The sequence below is a fragment of the Opisthocomus hoazin genome, chromosome 2, assembly GCF_030867145.1.
Source record: "Opisthocomus hoazin isolate bOpiHoa1 chromosome 2, bOpiHoa1.hap1, whole genome shotgun sequence".
In the NCBI taxonomy this organism is placed as follows: Eukaryota; Metazoa; Chordata; class Aves; order Opisthocomiformes; family Opisthocomidae; genus Opisthocomus; species Opisthocomus hoazin.
Window position 1 is genome coordinate 91,710,821 of NC_134415.1, and position 16,528 is coordinate 91,727,348.

At 41.2% G+C, this 16,528-nt stretch overlaps 1 protein-coding gene across 5 annotated transcripts in view; it reads left to right on the forward strand.

The window, feature by feature from the left end:
* The first annotated feature begins 1,713 nt into the window (after window positions 1–1,713).
* Window positions 1,714–16,528, forward strand: part of CEP162 (centrosomal protein 162) — a 55,038-nt gene continuing 40,223 nt past the window's right edge. For 2 of the 5 annotated variants that reach the window (XM_075414423.1, XM_075414428.1), the window contains exons 1-4: window positions 2,213–2,301; window positions 2,733–2,827; window positions 3,664–3,767; window positions 8,630–8,768. In XM_075414423.1, the coding sequence (XP_075270538.1) occupies window positions 3,708–3,767; window positions 8,630–8,768 (199 nt within the window). In that variant the 5' untranslated portion in view covers window positions 2,213–2,301; window positions 2,733–2,827; window positions 3,664–3,707. Of the gene's footprint in view, window positions 1,845–2,212; window positions 2,302–2,732; window positions 2,828–3,663; window positions 3,768–8,629; window positions 8,769–16,528 lie in introns of those variants that run through there. The other 3 variants (XM_075414424.1, XM_075414425.1, XM_075414427.1) reach the window with 3 other exon arrangements.

Sequence of the window (16,528 nt, forward strand, 5' to 3'; positions counted from 1 at the left end):
CAAGAGTGGTTTTGGGTTGGATTTTTTTTTCCCTTCCCATATGGGCACTGAGGTTTCCAACAGCATTGATCCCTCTGCACATTTTTCTATACTTTGTACAAGCCTCTTTGAACCTACTTCTGCAAACAGAAAGGCTTCAATGTGCAACAGTTTTTTTAGCAGTTTGCAGGGCTGATGTGATTATTTGATTATATATGAAGTAACTCCCATGATCAATGAATGATGTCACGGCTATCACTTTGAAGTCAACAGCAAAATTCGCATTGGCTTAAATCTGAGCAGGATCCAGGCATGCAGCGTCAGACTGACACCCCTTAACGAATCTCCGTATTTCTCTTCAAACGCCCATGCCTCACTCCACGCCTTTTCATGAGACGAGAGAAAAGAGCCAACGCTGGAAACCGACGCTTCCGCCAGCAGTAGGTTGCCATGCCTCACAAGTTGTTCTAGTGTATTAGTTTATGTGGGCATCCCGGCTCCGCACTTCCCACCGACAGCAGCACAGGTAGCGTGCGGAGACGGAATAAACGACCTGTGCCCTGCGAATGGAAATGTAACGCTCCATCCGCAGGCAAAAGGCCTGGCCGAAAGAAGTGCTGCGGCGCCTTCAGCAAAGTAGTTCCTGCAGACTTGGGTGGAAAACACAGGGCCCGTACCTCTCCGCTTCTTCGAGTTTCAGCTAGAATTTATACTTGCATAAAAAAATCTCTGGGATACGTAACGGCCATATTGGAAGCACAGCCTTTATCTCCCAAGCGGCAGCAATGGGATTTTAACCGGTTTCTCACTTGACGTTGATCACAGAATCACAGAACGTTCGGGGTTGGAAGGGACCTCTGTGGGTCATCTAGTCCAACCCCCCTGCCGAAGCAGGGTCACCTACAGCAGGCTGCACAGGACCTTGTCCAGGCGGGTCTTGAATATCTCCAGAGAAGGAGACTCCACAACCTCCCTGGGCAGCCTGTTCCAGGGCTCCATCACCCTCAGAGGGAAGAAGTTCTTCCTCGTGTTGATGCTGGATGAGCATCCAGCACTTGCCAGAGAAAACTCCCTTTCAAAACCTCTCCATCCCAAGTCCGCTCGAGATTCAATGTGTGTCCGTGTGCGTGTGAGTCTGTGCGCGCGTGCACGAGCAATGTTCATTTCTATTCTGACATGAGCTGTTTTCATTTCGTCCCGGGCTTGATGCTGGCCTAAGAATTCCCGAAGCGACGCGGCTCTCCCAACAAAGCCAGGCGCCAGCCACGGGCGGCCGTTGCTCAGGAGGCCGTCAGCTTCTCTGCGGATTACAAACATTTCCAGAGCTGGGCTAAAAACGTGCTAAAAGCGCTGCAGCCGACGCCTAAGGGTAAAAAAACCAAAACCCAAAAGCAAAACAGAAAAGCTTCAGAAGGGGGTTTCTGCCTGAAGGGAGGGTTCGGTTCTGACCTCCCCAGCCCGCCTCCCCCGCAGCCCAGCTCAAGGCCTGACGGCGAGGCCCGCCCCGCGGTCAGAGAGGCGGCGGTCCCACGGCCTTCGTGGCCGGGGACAAGGGTGTCCCCTCCTCCCCGGGGACAAGGCTTCCCCCCCCCCCCGCCTCCGTCCAGCCCCGCTCCCCGCGCCGCGCTCCGTCGCCGCTGCCCGCCCGCCACCAGCAGGCGGCGCAGCTGCGCACGCCGCCGCCTCACGTGACCGCGCGTCGGCGGCGGAGGAGGAAGCCGGCGGATTTGACGGAGTCACGTGACACCTCTCCCCGCGGTCAGTTTTGGCGGGCGGTACGGTGGCCGGGAGGGTTTCCTAGGCAACCGCGCCGCTCGGCCAGCGAGGGAGGCGGCCGTGGTGGAGAGGGCCCGGGCGCGGCCCAGGTACGCTCCAGCGGCTCCGAGCCGCTTCCTCCCCCGCCGCCCTCCGCAGCGTCCCGCCGGGCCGCGGAGCCGAGCCCTGCCCGCCGGGGCGGCTCTGCTCCCTCTTCCCGCCCGGCGCCGAGCCCCCCTTCGCCAGCGCTCGTTAGGCGCGGGCCGGGAGAGGACGGGGCTGGGGGGGAGCGGCGGGGCCGGGAGGAGCGCGGCCCTTCGCCCCGGGGCTGCTGCCCGGCCTGTGCTTCGGCCGGAGGGGGGGAGGGTCCGCCCACGGCGGGTCCCGGTCCGGGGGTGGTGGGGAGGTTACGTGAAGCGCGTTAGGCCGGAGAAGCTTCCTTCGTCCCTGGGGTTTCGCCATACCTCCCCAAAGCTTCTGCTGTCTGCCCCGTGTGATAGCGTCCATCCCAGCGAGGGACTTCTTTCTGTTGTGTGCGAAGTCATTTGCGAGCCTCCGGTTCTAAAGGTACAGCTGTGAAGTCCGTTTCCTAAGGATAGTTTGTCTGTAATCTGCCGCTACGGAGGTTGTCTGACATGTTGGTTGTCCCTTTTGAAAAATAATGTTTTATGTTGTTAGTTTTTACAAAAGCTGTAATTATAAGGTAGACAGAAGTACAGATAATGTCAGAAGAATCTTTCTGGCAAGGCTGGAATAAAGTATTCTCTGCTTGGTGGAGGAGCTGGCACAGCTAGTAAACTGTTAAAGCATCTAGTGTTCTTTGATGTAAAAGTATGAAAGGATACTGGGTTGTGTGTGTCATGAGAGGCAACGTTCTTAATCTTCTTACCATGTTTTCAGAGATACCGTCCAAGTGCTTACATAAGAATATCTTACTTAATTCAGAGTTTGGGCAGTCTGCTGTAACTTTTTTTTTTCTTTTTTTTTTTTTTTTTAAGCTGCCAAAGCCAAAGTGTCGGGTGGTCTGGGGATGAATAAGGAGTGAAAACAGGAAGCAGTTGTCACAACTTGCCTGTCAAAATCAATTTACTAGGTAGGTAGCAGTCCCGTGTACTGCGGGGGCTTCATATTGGGAGAAGTTTTATTTAATGGTAAAAGCATTTCTGCAAATGTTTAGCCCTTTTATGTTTACATAGCACTTCTTATCCTGGAAGATGCTAGAGCAGTTTAATGCTGCTGTACATATGCAGTTTTGAAGACAGCCATATGTGTTCAGCATTATGATATACTAAAGATTTGTAGCATGTTGAGCGTGAGGCATATTTTATACCTGAGAAGACAACACAGACTTTTGGGAATGGGAGGGGGGCAAGTGCCCTTGGCTTTCTGTGTCAGGGCAGATCAAACCAAATGTTGTCCTCTAGTGTTAAAGACTTTTCTGCATTTATTGTTTACTGAGTCCTATGCACAGCAGAGATGATAAAACTTGTAATGCCAGATGTCTCCAGTTTTGGAGAAGAAACATAGAAAGGAATTAAAAGCCCTTAAAGTGGATTTGAAGTATTACTGCAGTGGATTCTTGTTTGATCATTGACAAAATGCTTAAATGTGGGTAGCCAAGAGAGCAGTCTTTTGAAGAAAAATATACAGATGGTGAAGAGAATCATGTTTTATTTATCCCTCAAAGTTTAAATGCTGAAACTGTTGCTTTGGAAAAGAGTATTTTGATGATAAGGAATTTGGGTAATCCAGGTATGTTTGCACTGGTTGTCTTGTTCAGTAAATAGTTCAGACTAGGAGTGGAAAGAATGAAATTTGGATCTCTCTTGAGCTTTTTTTTGCTTATAGCTCTCTGAAAGCAGCAAATCACTAGGCTACCTCTGATTTCAGAATGCTTTTAATTAACTTTATTTTTATTTTAAATCTTAGTTTGTAAACTCTGTTGTTTGGAAGGTAACATCCAGTTGCAGATTATGGCCCATCGATTTTCAAAAGAAGAATTAGATGAGCAGTTTGAAGAGTTTCTGAGAGAGGTATGTTTCAGAGCAAGGTCACATCCCTTTTCTTTATTAAAATACAGGAGGAAAGTTGAGTATGGAAGAATATGAAATGGAAGATGCAGCTGTGCTTTTATCATGTAATTCACGTAGCTGTCTTATGTGTGGGACTTTGCAAGGTCTTAATTGCTAAACTTAATTCATACTATTTTGCTGTGTTGAAATCAAGAGAACAGTTTTGTGATTAAATAAATATTCTGTCACTGCTATGTTCTACCTTCGGAAGGAGGCCGGCATCTTGATTTTTGTTTCAATTTAATTGTCTGTGTTATTTAGTAGCAGAAGCTTCAAACTGGTGTGTAATTGAAAATGAGATTAAAATTTTTTCCTATCTGTAGGCACAACCTATGTTTAAAGAATTTTCTTATTTTTCTATGCAATACCTAATTTCACTGAGTTCTACTTTAAAATTCTTGTATTAATCCTAACAACATTAAGTACGTTGTAGTGATTGGGTAATTTTAATTCGATTCCTTTTATTCCTTGTGATGGTGGATGATTTCGAGTACAGGCAATATTGTGCAAGTCTGTGGGTTATGACTTAAGCGAACAATTACTGGACATGGTCAAAATGCCCTAACTTGGTACGTTTTTCTCACTGCATATAGACCTGTAATTTCAGAATTTGCCCTCTGGTCTATCAGACACACAGTGTGGTAAGCTAAGATATAAATACCACATACATAAGGCCTTTCCTAGATTTTGTTACTGTGTATAAACGTGACTAATGATGGCAAAGAATATTCTTGAGGTCTCTGTTATATGTAATGTATGCCTGAAGTTTTTTCGATGTAGAGGCTGTGCTACAATTTAATTACATGTGAAGAATGTAGGTGCTAGATTCTGTAAAAAATGCACTTTGTATTGTGTGGTAAAGGTCTGTAGTAACCAGAGGCTTCTTTTTCAAGAAGATTTTGGCTTTCCTGGGTGAGTCTGTAACTCTGCCTTGACCATACAGCTTGTGAGGTGTTTTTACAGGTAGAGAGTAAATATAACTTCCCTGAGCAATACTGAGTTGAGAGAATAGAAAACCAAAATGCTATCTGAAAATCAAGATTCACAAATAATGGTAGATTTTGGCCTTTAATTTGATGATGCAATTGAGTTAACGTTCTTGAATTCACTGAAATTATTAATGTTAGTAAAAATAGAAAAGTAGGCTCTGCATTTCTGTCAAAAGTTCTTTACATGCTGTGTTATGAAGGGAGTTGCGCTGGGGAAGAGAAAGGAGGTTTCTTCTTTTATTTATTTTGCGCATTTGATGAAACTCTGCATGTGATTGCTTCTAGTATTTTGTTCCTCGTTTGACATGCTCTTCTTGCTCCTCTGCTATTGCCCACATTGAGAATGCTTGAGTTAGGAAAAAAAAATCAAAATAGCTGTATTGAATAAGTGGTATTTGGCATGTTCCAGAGAATGTAACTTTTAACAGCTTATGTCTTAATTAGTTTTTATCGTTTCAAACTAAAACTACTTGTAAAGTGTTTAAGCTTGCTTAAACACATATACTGCCAATCCAGTCATTAAAAATATTTATTGTGTTATGTTTTGCCAGCTAGATACAGACCCAAATAACAATGATGTTGTCTATTCTCTGTTACTTCATACGCGCGCATCTTCTGTTGTGTACCTCCCTTTGCTTTTGTTTCTTATAAAAAGTGTGTATCCTATTAATGTTAGAAAGATGAGAAACTGGTGTGCTCCGTTGTTTGAGATCGCTGTGTAGGTGATGTTTGTGTTCAGAGCATAACGACGGCGGGGGCAGGGAGTAGCAAAAACTGTTTCTTAGTAGTTTGAGGAAGACTTAATATTTTTTAAGCAAACCTTTCAGAGAAGAAATGGCACAGAATTATTTTTCCCTTTTAAATAACTCATAGTGAAGCTGCCTTTGTTTGGGGGAAGGATTGTGTGTATATTTGCGATTAAAATATATAAAATTAAAGACTCTAGATACAGTTGGATCATGGAGATGTAATATGAGGATTAAACTAAAGTCTTTTGGAATATGCACTGAACTTTAAAAGCTCTCAGTGAAGAGGATTTTCTAGGCTTTTATTATACGGAAGGAAACACAAGTGTGTAATAACAATTACTGCATGTAGGATAGGCCTTTTAATGATTCCTCTGTCTGGTCAGATTTATTCCTAGCCCCTTGCCAGAACCACCTTTTGTTGTCCATAGTTCTTCTCTTCCTCCTCCGCTGTCCATGTGATCCTGACGCCCCCCGCCACCAGTGTATTGCTTCAGCGTGCTTTCCCTATTGTCACTTTCATGTACGTATCATCTGCCGTATTGGTATAGCTCCGGAGTTTTCTGAGTGTTGGCTGTGAAGTTCCCTTGAGACGTGCAATGTGAGGAGCTCTTTCTAATACACAGTGCTTCAATTAATTGCTTTTTTTTGATGATGTTTCAAGCAAAGCCAAGTTAGGAAAAAGCCGTTGTCTGCTGCTAGTCTTGTAGGTTGACTTTTGTTCTATTTGATGTTCATGGACAGCTGAGAAGGAAGACTTTCAAAAGGAAAGGCTATACTATCTTAATTAGAAAATCTGTAGAATAGTAACTGCAGGAGTAATACTGCACATTAAACGATGTTTGAAAAACATTTTAAATTTTTATTATAAGATCAAATGTATTAAAATACGGCTCTATACTAAAAAATTAATTAGGAGTAGACTTGTTTTATTGAAAAAGACTTGTTTCATTAAATAATTAGGACAACTGGTCATGAAAGTATGAGTGTAGTCAATCAAATCCTGTATTACCCATCCACTTTCTTAAGTTCCTTCATGTGTATAGGAGGTGGTAAGATGATTGTGTGCCATGTAGTTGTCCCAGCTTTTAAAAATGACTCTTTTGGTTTTTATCTAAGTTGAGATTAGCAACTGGCGTGTGTGTGTTGGGAAAAATGCACTAGTATTTTTGTGTCAGCATTTCTTTCCCAGCTGCTGCAACTTTAGTGTCTGCAGTTGACAAGATGGCTGGTGAGAGAAAGTTTCCAGAACTTGAGAACAACCTGTGGGAGTTTCAGCTTCTTTAGTTACAATACTCTGAAGAGTACGAGCATCACTGAGGCTCTCCTTGCAGTGTAGTGGATACTGTTAGTCGTAAAAGAAACAGCAAGCGATAACAGAGGTTGCATCAAGCTCCTGTCAGTACTTCTAGCTAGCAGGAGGCAGTCTGACCTTTGGGGACAATGGCACTAGTACCTGTGTTGGGACTGGTGTAAGAAAGTTGTTATTTATAGGACATTTATTAAGAATGTAAAGCTGTTTTGTTCTATGTCACTGAGCCAGCTTAAAGAAACTTCAGTACATCCTGTTGTCGAGCAGTTTCATAATTTATTAAAATTTTTTTTTATTAAAATGCAGGACTCAGAGCACTTAAATTTTCTTTCTGAAACTGTAGGACGGGCATTTAGTTTTCTCAAGTGAAACTGCAAGCTCTGAAGATGTTATTGGTCAGAGATATTAATGAGAATATTCTTTTCTTGTATTTATTTGCTGAAATGGTAGTTTTGAATAATTGGCATTTGGTTTATGGATGTTCTTGTTAGGCCCATATAAATTGAAGCGTTAGATACATAGTAATGGTAGGCTTTATGGTAGTGCTTTTTATGCAATAGGAATCAGGCAGTGGACTGCAGAGGCCTGTGGTAATAAAACATCCTCTTGTGTATTACATATTAAATAACCACAATTCTGTTGCCTCTAGTATTCTGTTTGTACTATCACATTTTCTTATTTGTGACTATTATAAAAGTGAAGCTTTTGAAATTTTCCCATATGATGCATTTCGTATGCGAATTCTTTGTGTCTTGCGCTTTATGGCTTTTGCTAACTGTTCACTATGTTCTTTAAGACTCTAGGACAATTGGCTTCAACAATTACAGCTAAAAAATTAGATAAAAATAAGAATCATGCCACTCCCCTTAACCCCATGTTTACTGAGTTTAAGCACAAAGAATACGTAGCACATAAGGTTGCAGTGCACTAGTTTAATGAATATGTTTCCTTGCTGAGTGTCTGGACAGCTAAATTGTAGCTCTGAGCCTGCTGTAAGCCAAGAAGAGCTTTAATAAAGGAGCAGGGATTAGTTTTGGGGTTTTTTTGTTTGTTTTTTTTTTTTTTAAAGCTGCATCACTTCCAAAAAAAGTGCTGTCATCTTATGAAGTGTCTGTAGGTCTTTTCCTTCCTGTTACTCTTCAGTGACTTAAATTCATAGGATGTTTATACTCATAGGCTTTTTTTCCTCCATTGATTTAAGCCATCAGTCAGAATCAGCGTGGATGACTAACACATGTGAAAGCTTAATACACAGAGCTGGGTAGGAGTGGCTCTGGCATTTCTATTAATTTCCATGAACACAAAGTGTAAAATTAATTTCTGAAATCTGATTTGCTGGGAGCTAGACTGTTGCTTGTGAAGGTTTATTTTTAGAATATTAATAATGTTGTGCATGTACAAAGCAAGGCCAAAGCAAAACTTTTTCTGCTCTGCTTCATTATCTTCAGGGTTGTAGTCAGGATTTTGGTTCTTCTGTGTTGTAATTAACTGAAAAAGAGCTGATGATGCTGTTCATTTGAACATGTGCTCTACTAAGCAGTTAACTTTTAACATGTCCAAATTCTGGCAGTAGGGTTATTATAATATGCAGTATTGTGCCACATGAATATAGTTATTGTCTCTTGCTCAACTTTGTCATGCACATACAAAAAACGGAGGCAGTGGGGAGTAGAGAGAGGCATCTGAACTCAGAAGTCCAGAACTGAGTGGCTGAAAGACAGTTAAACAATGTGAAAATGTAAAAGCTGTCTTTAATCTTGTATGCAATTGACTCAGTCTCTTTCAGACGATTCCCTTGGAAATTCAAATAAAAAGTCCAGCATTCTTGAGACACTGGGACAGCCCAGGAAAAAAGAAACGAAGAAAAAGGATTCAGTGCCATGGTGGATATCTGAGGAAGATTCAGACAACGGCGGTAAATAATGTAGTTTTGCAATTTTTTTGGCCACAAGGGGTCAGGCTAGTTCTTTCTCATACTTTATACAGGCCTGGTTTTGGATTAAGTTGCTGCCACGCAAGTGCTTTAGAACATTACAGTACAAGTTTGTAAAATATAAAACTCAAATGTAGTTGTATTTTTTTAAAAAGGAATCATGTTCAAGCTGTAAGAAAGCTTTCTGCTGTTTTTTCTTTAGTTTTCAAGTTATTAAAACTTGTAAAGAATAAATACATTGTAAATAGTAATATAATTGGAAAATGTAACTTGTGAATTCTGCTGAAATATTTGTAGGTATGTTTTTTAACCAACCCGTTCCTCATACTGACCTCTCATACATTTGTGTTTTCAAAACTGGAGACGAAAAAGACCAATTTGTATAATCTTATGCTAATCAAAACATTTGTAGTAGGTTGCGGAAGCACAGAAAAACTTTTCAACAGCAGCTGATGCGAAGTGTACGTCTGTCAGTATTCTTGCCATGTTCCTTGCCAAGAGCCATGGCTCAGGCGGCAAAGGGCTGTGATGATGTGATTGCTAGTTCAGTATTTACTTGGTCACATAGTTCTGGAAGAAAATATATTGTTGTTTGCAAGCTTTGCATCTCTAGTTTTCCATTTCTTGATTGTTTTCTTATTGGGTGGGTAAAGCCGATTAGTTTCCATAGGGTCATTGCGTCTTGTTCTTCTAGTGATTGTTGGCTTCTTATTTTCTTGATTTGTATAACGGACAACTGGAGCTTAACAGAAAGTTCCAGACATCAGTTTTTCATATAATAGAGTTAAGATACTGCTGGTGGTCTCCAATTTTAAGCATAGCTCTGTCCTGTCAATATTGTCATAGTTAGAAGCCAAATCTTAGTGAGCACTTGTGGCAGTTAGGCATAATCCTAATAGGTGTTGTCTGGACTGCTTCTCTGTCTCTGGCCTTTTGAGATGTTGCTGGAAAACTCAGATGGATATGAGAGAGTTCCTGTTAGGTAGTTCTGAGATACTATGATATCAGCTTTTCAAAAAACAGAAGGACCGAGTGTTCTTGCTGGGCAAAGTGTGAGAATGAGATGGTTAGCATGACCTCATTTTTCTACATACTATCAAAATTTTCAGTTGACTTGAACAGTTCAGCATTCTTCCATGTTTTTTCTGTGATGCTTGAGGCAACCCATGAAGTGCTTTGATGCTTCTCATGCTACTTAAACCTAAAAACACTGGAATGGGTACTTAAAAGGCAGGGTGATTACAAGTTTTAGAGAACAGTGCTTGTATGGGTTAAGTACAATGCAAGGCAGAATCAGAAGAAATAATGTGATTCTATCAAGGTGTTCCCATCCAAACCAGTTCCACCACTTCTTTTTTTTAAATTAAGAATATCTTATCAGCTGTGTAGTTTAACTAGAGATAAAGCTATTAGAACTGAAACATGCTTGATCTGCAGTTTATTGACATACAAAATAAAGAGGGTTCTGGTAAACGTTTTACGATCTCTCCTAAAAAAAAAAAAAAGCTTCTCCTTTAACAGGAGAACCTTCAGAAGGTGAGCCTACCTGGTTTTGCCAGTACAGAATCCATTTACTTGCAAAAGAAGTGAGACTGTTCATATTCGTACCCTTTATGAGGGGCTGGATTTTTTTGGAGGGAGTTGAAAGTTATCTTTGTGTAATGCTTTTTGAATCAGAGGTCCAACATGTCTTGGAAGTTGGACATAATAAAACTGAGAATACAAGAACGTGGGGCAAATATGCTAGATCTGGGCACTGAATTCTTCCCCAAGCACCATTTTTGCCAGCCAGATCATAAAGTTTTATTTCATCTACCTGTATTTCATCTTCTGTCACGACTCTGTGCATAGAGTTCTGCACTTGTGGGACATACGCAGTAACCCATATCCCACCTAGTACCCTGCCAAGCAGAGAGGCCTTTAAGTTTTACTAGAGGGCTTTCCAGGTTCTGTCTTGGCAAGAAGAGGATAGCTCTGTGGCATGAAGCAAAGCTTCTGGTTATATCATCTCATGAGGAAAGGGCTGTATTTATCACACTGGTCACTTGCAAATGGTAGCAGTTATATTAGTATATACTGGGATAGATTAGGAACTGTGTAGTGCAGAAGCAATCTGTGCTGTGATGAATGCCATTCTGCTAATGAGAGTCTAGCTGTAGGGCAATTAGTTTGCAGAGGCCAACTTGGCCACCTGCAGTATAAACGGAGTTTTCCTCGGCAATTGCGAAAGCAGGTAACTTTTATGTGGCTATAACTGAGAGTGATGAATCCCACACATAAAGGGGGATTTATACATGTGTGTACACACCACAAACTATGCTGTGATTTTAGTTCATGTAGATATACTTGCAGTGTTTTAAGACAACAGGTCAGGTGACTGTAAGCAGAGGATAGACTTCTAGAACTGCACCTTTTTTCCTCTGTGTCTTTCTCTTTGTCTTGCATGCTTCCAAGTACTTTGTCAAATACAACTTCACTAGGTCTAATATTCTTCAGCAGGTGTATGTTGCTCAGATGTATTAATAATGGATGAAGGCACAGCAGCATTGCAACATAAGTTACTGCTCAGGATGACTGAGATAATTTAGATTTGTAGCTTTTTGTAGGGTTACTAAATGTGCCCTAAATAACAAAATAATTGTCCTGGAGAAAAAATAATAATATTTATGTGATCATAACAAATATGGAAATAAGCTGAATTTAATTTCTGAGAAGTATAATGCTGGCATTCTTTGAAATTTTGTGGAGATCCTTGTGTATTCCTCTTGGCTTGACCCTCCACATTGGTTGCAGATAGGACTTTATTAACAGGCTGACAGCTAATAGAATTATTATTTTTGTAGTGTTTTGTCATCATGAATCAAACCTGGGTAAATGTATAAATCTTACCTCCACCCACAGTGTGGCACTGCATTACAAATACGTGCTCCGTATGTATGAGTTGATGTGTTTGGGTGGCACTGTATAGAGATACTGTTACATTAATAAAGTCTGGCTAATCAGCTTGAGTAATGCACCAAGCTCATAAGTTGTTTCCTGTTTGAGGTTTTTATTTTGAGTTACTTTGGTATCTATATCATGCTTTCTTGAAAGACACAAAGACAGGTGGCCGGAAGACAAAATATATGCTATACATTTATTTGTTGCCTGATTGTTTTTCCCAGGGCATCTTGTTGTTGAAGTGGGAGGAATGGGGTAGAGATTTAAACCAATAACCTGTTTTCGCTTGGTTTTGTAGATTAATGGTAAGAGTAGACTTTTTCTGTTCATTTCGCTGTGAAATATAAAGTACATTTTAAAATAACTCAACTTGTTATTCTAGGCATGTTTGGACTCTTTGTTCTTCAGCTTTGAACTGAAATGTCCAAATTATGGTTCAAGATACTGTCTTCCATATTTGACAAGTTAAAGACCTACCTCTAACTAATGTCTTTTCTACCTGCTTTTGTCATTTAAATGTTAGAAATTGAATAATAGGAATTCCTATCCTGTCTTGCTTGCCTGTCTGTTCTTGCTGTCTGCCTTACTTTTTCAAGATTTTCAAAAAAGATTTGTTAAACTGAGAAAAGAGAAGAAACTGATGGAAAGCCATGCTGAAATAGTGGAAAACAGCGAACAAAAGAGTCCCCATTCAGATTTTCAGTCTGGTATTTGACTAAATATCTTTTGTTAAATTTATTCAATATCAGCCTTGTATTACTAGTGTGTTTCCTATAGAAAATAATTTGCAAAGTCTATCTGACCGTAGTGTTCTCACTGAAAACAAGCTGCCACTTACTTCATTTGTCATTTCCAGAAGAAACTAATAACTACGTGAACTTTTGCTCAATTGTCATTACATCATACATCACTACCTATAGTGGTGTAGGAGGGCAGACGCTGTGGAATGTAAGCCAGTGCGGGCGGAGAGGGAAATAACTTTTAAAATCTAAACGAAGGACAGTATGTTTAGTGAACAGAAGATCTCTTATACTTGCTGTATTTCATACTCAAGAAATATTAATATTCACTCTTCTGTTTGTTTAATTTCCAAGACCGCAGTCTGAGAAGTATTCTATTTATTTTCTGTTGATGTGATTCTTTTCCCTCTGCTGACCAGAAGGCTGCTCTGTGCATGCTGTCCCTGGAATGGAAACAGTACAGTTGGTGTAATAATGACAAATTAAATTGTTTAATCTGCAGGATTATTTTAGTCAATGTAACTGCAGAGTCTGCCTTTTATGTGAAGTCATTTTTTATGCTGTCTGAAGAGAAACTCCAAAGAATAATTAAGAGTTGTAAATGTTGATCCATGAAATCACAGAATCACAGAATGTTACGGGTTGGAAGGGACCTCTGTGGGTCATCTAGTACAACCCCCCTGTCAAAGCAGGGTCACCTACAGCAGGCTGCACAGGACCTTGTCCAGGTGGGTCTTGAATATCTCCAGAGAAGGAGACTCCACAACCTCCCTGGGCAGCCTGTTCCAGTGCTCCGTCACCCTCGGAGGGAAGAAGTTCTTCCTCATGTTCAGACGGAACTTCCTGTGCCTCAGTTTGTGCCCATTGCCCCTTGTCCTGTTGCTGGGGACCACTGAAAAGAGTTTGGCCCCATCCTCCTGATACCCACCCTTCAGATATTTGTAGGCATTTATAAGGTCCCCTCTCAGCCTTCTCTTCTTCAGGCTGAACAAACCCAGCTCACTCAACCTCTTGTTGTAGGAGAGATGCTCCAGTCCCCTCATCATCCTCGTAGCACTCTGCTGAACTCTCTCCAGTAGGTCCTCATCTTTCTTGAAGTGGGGAGCCCAGAACTGGACACAGTACTGCAGGGCAGAGTAGAGGGGAAGGAGAACCTCCCTCGACCTGCTGGCCACACTCCTCTTCACAGAATCACAGAATAGTAGGGGTTGGAAGGGACCTCTGTGGGTTATCTAGTCCAACCCCCCTGCCGAAGCAGGGTCACCTACAGCAGGCTGCACAGGACCTTGTCCTGGCGGGTCTTGAATATCTCCAGAGAAGGAGACTCTACAACCTCCCTGGGCAGCCTGTTCCAGTGCTCCGTCACCCTCAGAGGGAAGAAGTTCTTCCTCGTGTTCGGACGGAACTTCCTGTGCCTCAGTTTGTGCCCATTGCCCCTTGTCCTGTCACTGGGCACCACTGAAAAGAGCTTGTCCCCATCCTCCTGACACCCACCCTTCAGATATTTATAAGCATTTATTAGGTCCCCTCGCAGCCTTCTCTTCTTCAGGCTGAACAAGCCCAGCTCCCTCAGCCTCTCCTCGTAGGGGAGATGCTCCAGTCCCCTCATCATCCTTGTAGCTCTCCGCTGGACTCTCTCCAGTAGCTCTTCATCTTTCTTGAACTGGGGAGCCCAGAACTGGACACAGTACTCCAGATGAGGCCTCACCAGGGCAGTGTAGAGGGGAAGGAGAACCTCCCTTGTCCTGCTGGCCACACTCTTCTTGATGCACCCCAGGATCCCATTGGCTTTCTTGGCAGCCAGGGCACACTGCTGGCTCATGGTTAACCTGTCGTCCACCAGGACGCCCAGGTCCCTCTCCGCAGAGCTGCTCTCCAGCAGATCCTCCCCAAGCCTGTGCTGGTGCATGGGGTTGTTCCTACTTTTGTGTAAATGACAATAGCATTTAACTTGTCTCTGTCAGTTTAAATGTGGCTTTGGTGTTACGTTCAAGCAGATCAATAATACTTTGGAGAGCCATGACAAAGAAATATTTGGCACTTGGTCTTTAGATCATGTTGGTGATCTACTGTGTAGCCTGTAAAATGTTTTCCTATGTTAGCTTTCTCAAGCGTATAGGCTGCCCTGTTTTGATAAGCTTCATTTGCATAGAATAGCTATAAAGCATCTCGATCTGGGAGTTCAGCGCTAAAACTCAATCTGTTTCTTGAATTAGGCTTAATATTTGAAATATGAGCAATAAGAGGAGTTTGGTAGTTATTTCAGATAACTGTTTTAAAAGGCATCAGGTTTTTGCATTATTGACAACGGAAGGCATGCTGTCAACACTTCTAGTTTCCCAGTAAATGTGGGAGAATATAAATCTAGAGAAGTGATGCCTTGCTAGTGGACTTGGACATCAGTTGAGGGAATTAAGGACCCATGCATTTTATCAGAATGGATTTCATACCATTTGTCTTTTCACATAGCACCTGGCATATGCTCACCAGCTTCCTTTAGTCATCTTGGATGTTTCTGAGTTGGGTGAGCTTCCGGTCACGTATCGCCATAGCCCTGTTTCTAGACTGCAGAAGTATTTGGCCAGATCCCCTAGACTACTCTTGCTCTCTCTCTTGTGTCAGGGTAAATTCAAAAGACCTGTAACTAAGAGTTTTCTCCGAATTAGCCAATTTTGTAGCCCCCTCCACCCTGACCATTTGAATGAGGAAAAGTCTAATACAGTGTATCTGGCTAGCTTAAGGTATATAAGTGTGTAGTGTGACTATCATCTATGTGTCATGAGAAAGCATAGGTGCTGTTTTCTAAAACTTAATTCTGCTAGTGTGAATAGAAGGCGCTGGGTTGTGTTTGCTGCTAAGGGAGTCCACACAACAGTTTGAGCAAGCAACATGCAGTTCTTGTTCGTAACAGTGATAAATAAGATAAGAAAATAAAGTAGTAATTCACATTTATGTACCTATGTTTTTCCTCTTTTCTTTGAACAGATCTAGATGCTTTCTTTCAAAACTTATAGTACAAAATTTCTTTCATTGTTGAAGTAGTTTTACTAGTTTTCCTAATTTTTGGTAGTATATTGATCTCCTAGAACAATGAATTTGAATGCGAGGTATATGTGGAGCAAGAAGAAATTTGTCTTTTTTAAAAATAAAAAAAAAAGGGAAAAGGAATTTTATTCTCAGAAGTTATAAATATTAATTTTTAGTTATAGCTAGAAAATTAAAGATAATTCAGTTTACAAGAAACTGAACTGCATTACTTTTTCAGAAGTGTCAATTTGAATTCTCACATCTTATTTTTTCTCTTTATTCCCTGTCCATTATGTATAAAAACTGACAAATGTTTGTGTACACTTAAAAGTAGTTCCCCCTAAACCTTCTTCTAGTGCATCTCGCAGCAAGGCTTTGTCTAAGTTCAAAATGCTGGAAAAATTTCATAAGGACAAGAAAGATTTGTACTTAAACAGAGAAGAAGGAAGCCTCACTTCTGACAGTCCAGACCATTCTGAGGGTAACAAATTTACTGTATTTTATATGATATTAAAAAGCAAAAATGGCTCAATTCTGACAGTCCTGGTCAGATTACGGAGAAAAGTTAAGTTATTTTTAAATAGATGTTTGTCTGTACATTTGAGTCCTTTATATTTATGTTTTTAAACTTTTGTCTGGAGTGTGATGGTTAGAAATATTTTTCTAAGTGAACCTCAGGTTCTCATTTTAATTAATTTTGAGTGACAGGACTTTAAAAAAGAATGCTGTATATCATTAGCCTTACAGAATATTGCATGTGAAGATATGGATCGTGAAGTCTTTGAAGTTCAAAAAAACTACTGCTTCAACAAGTTTTTATGAAAAGTAACAAATACCCCCCCCAAAAATAAATCACTCTTGCAAGCCCCACAGAAATCAGTAGGACTGTTCAAACAGCCAAAAGACACAATGAAAACAGACTTTGAAATCCATCCAAGCTGGTATTTTTTTCCAAGTTTGGTAGGTTTCTCGCAGTTCTGATTGTGTAGGGCAAATGAAAAAGCCATTTTTGCCTTCATTAGCAACAGTCTTATC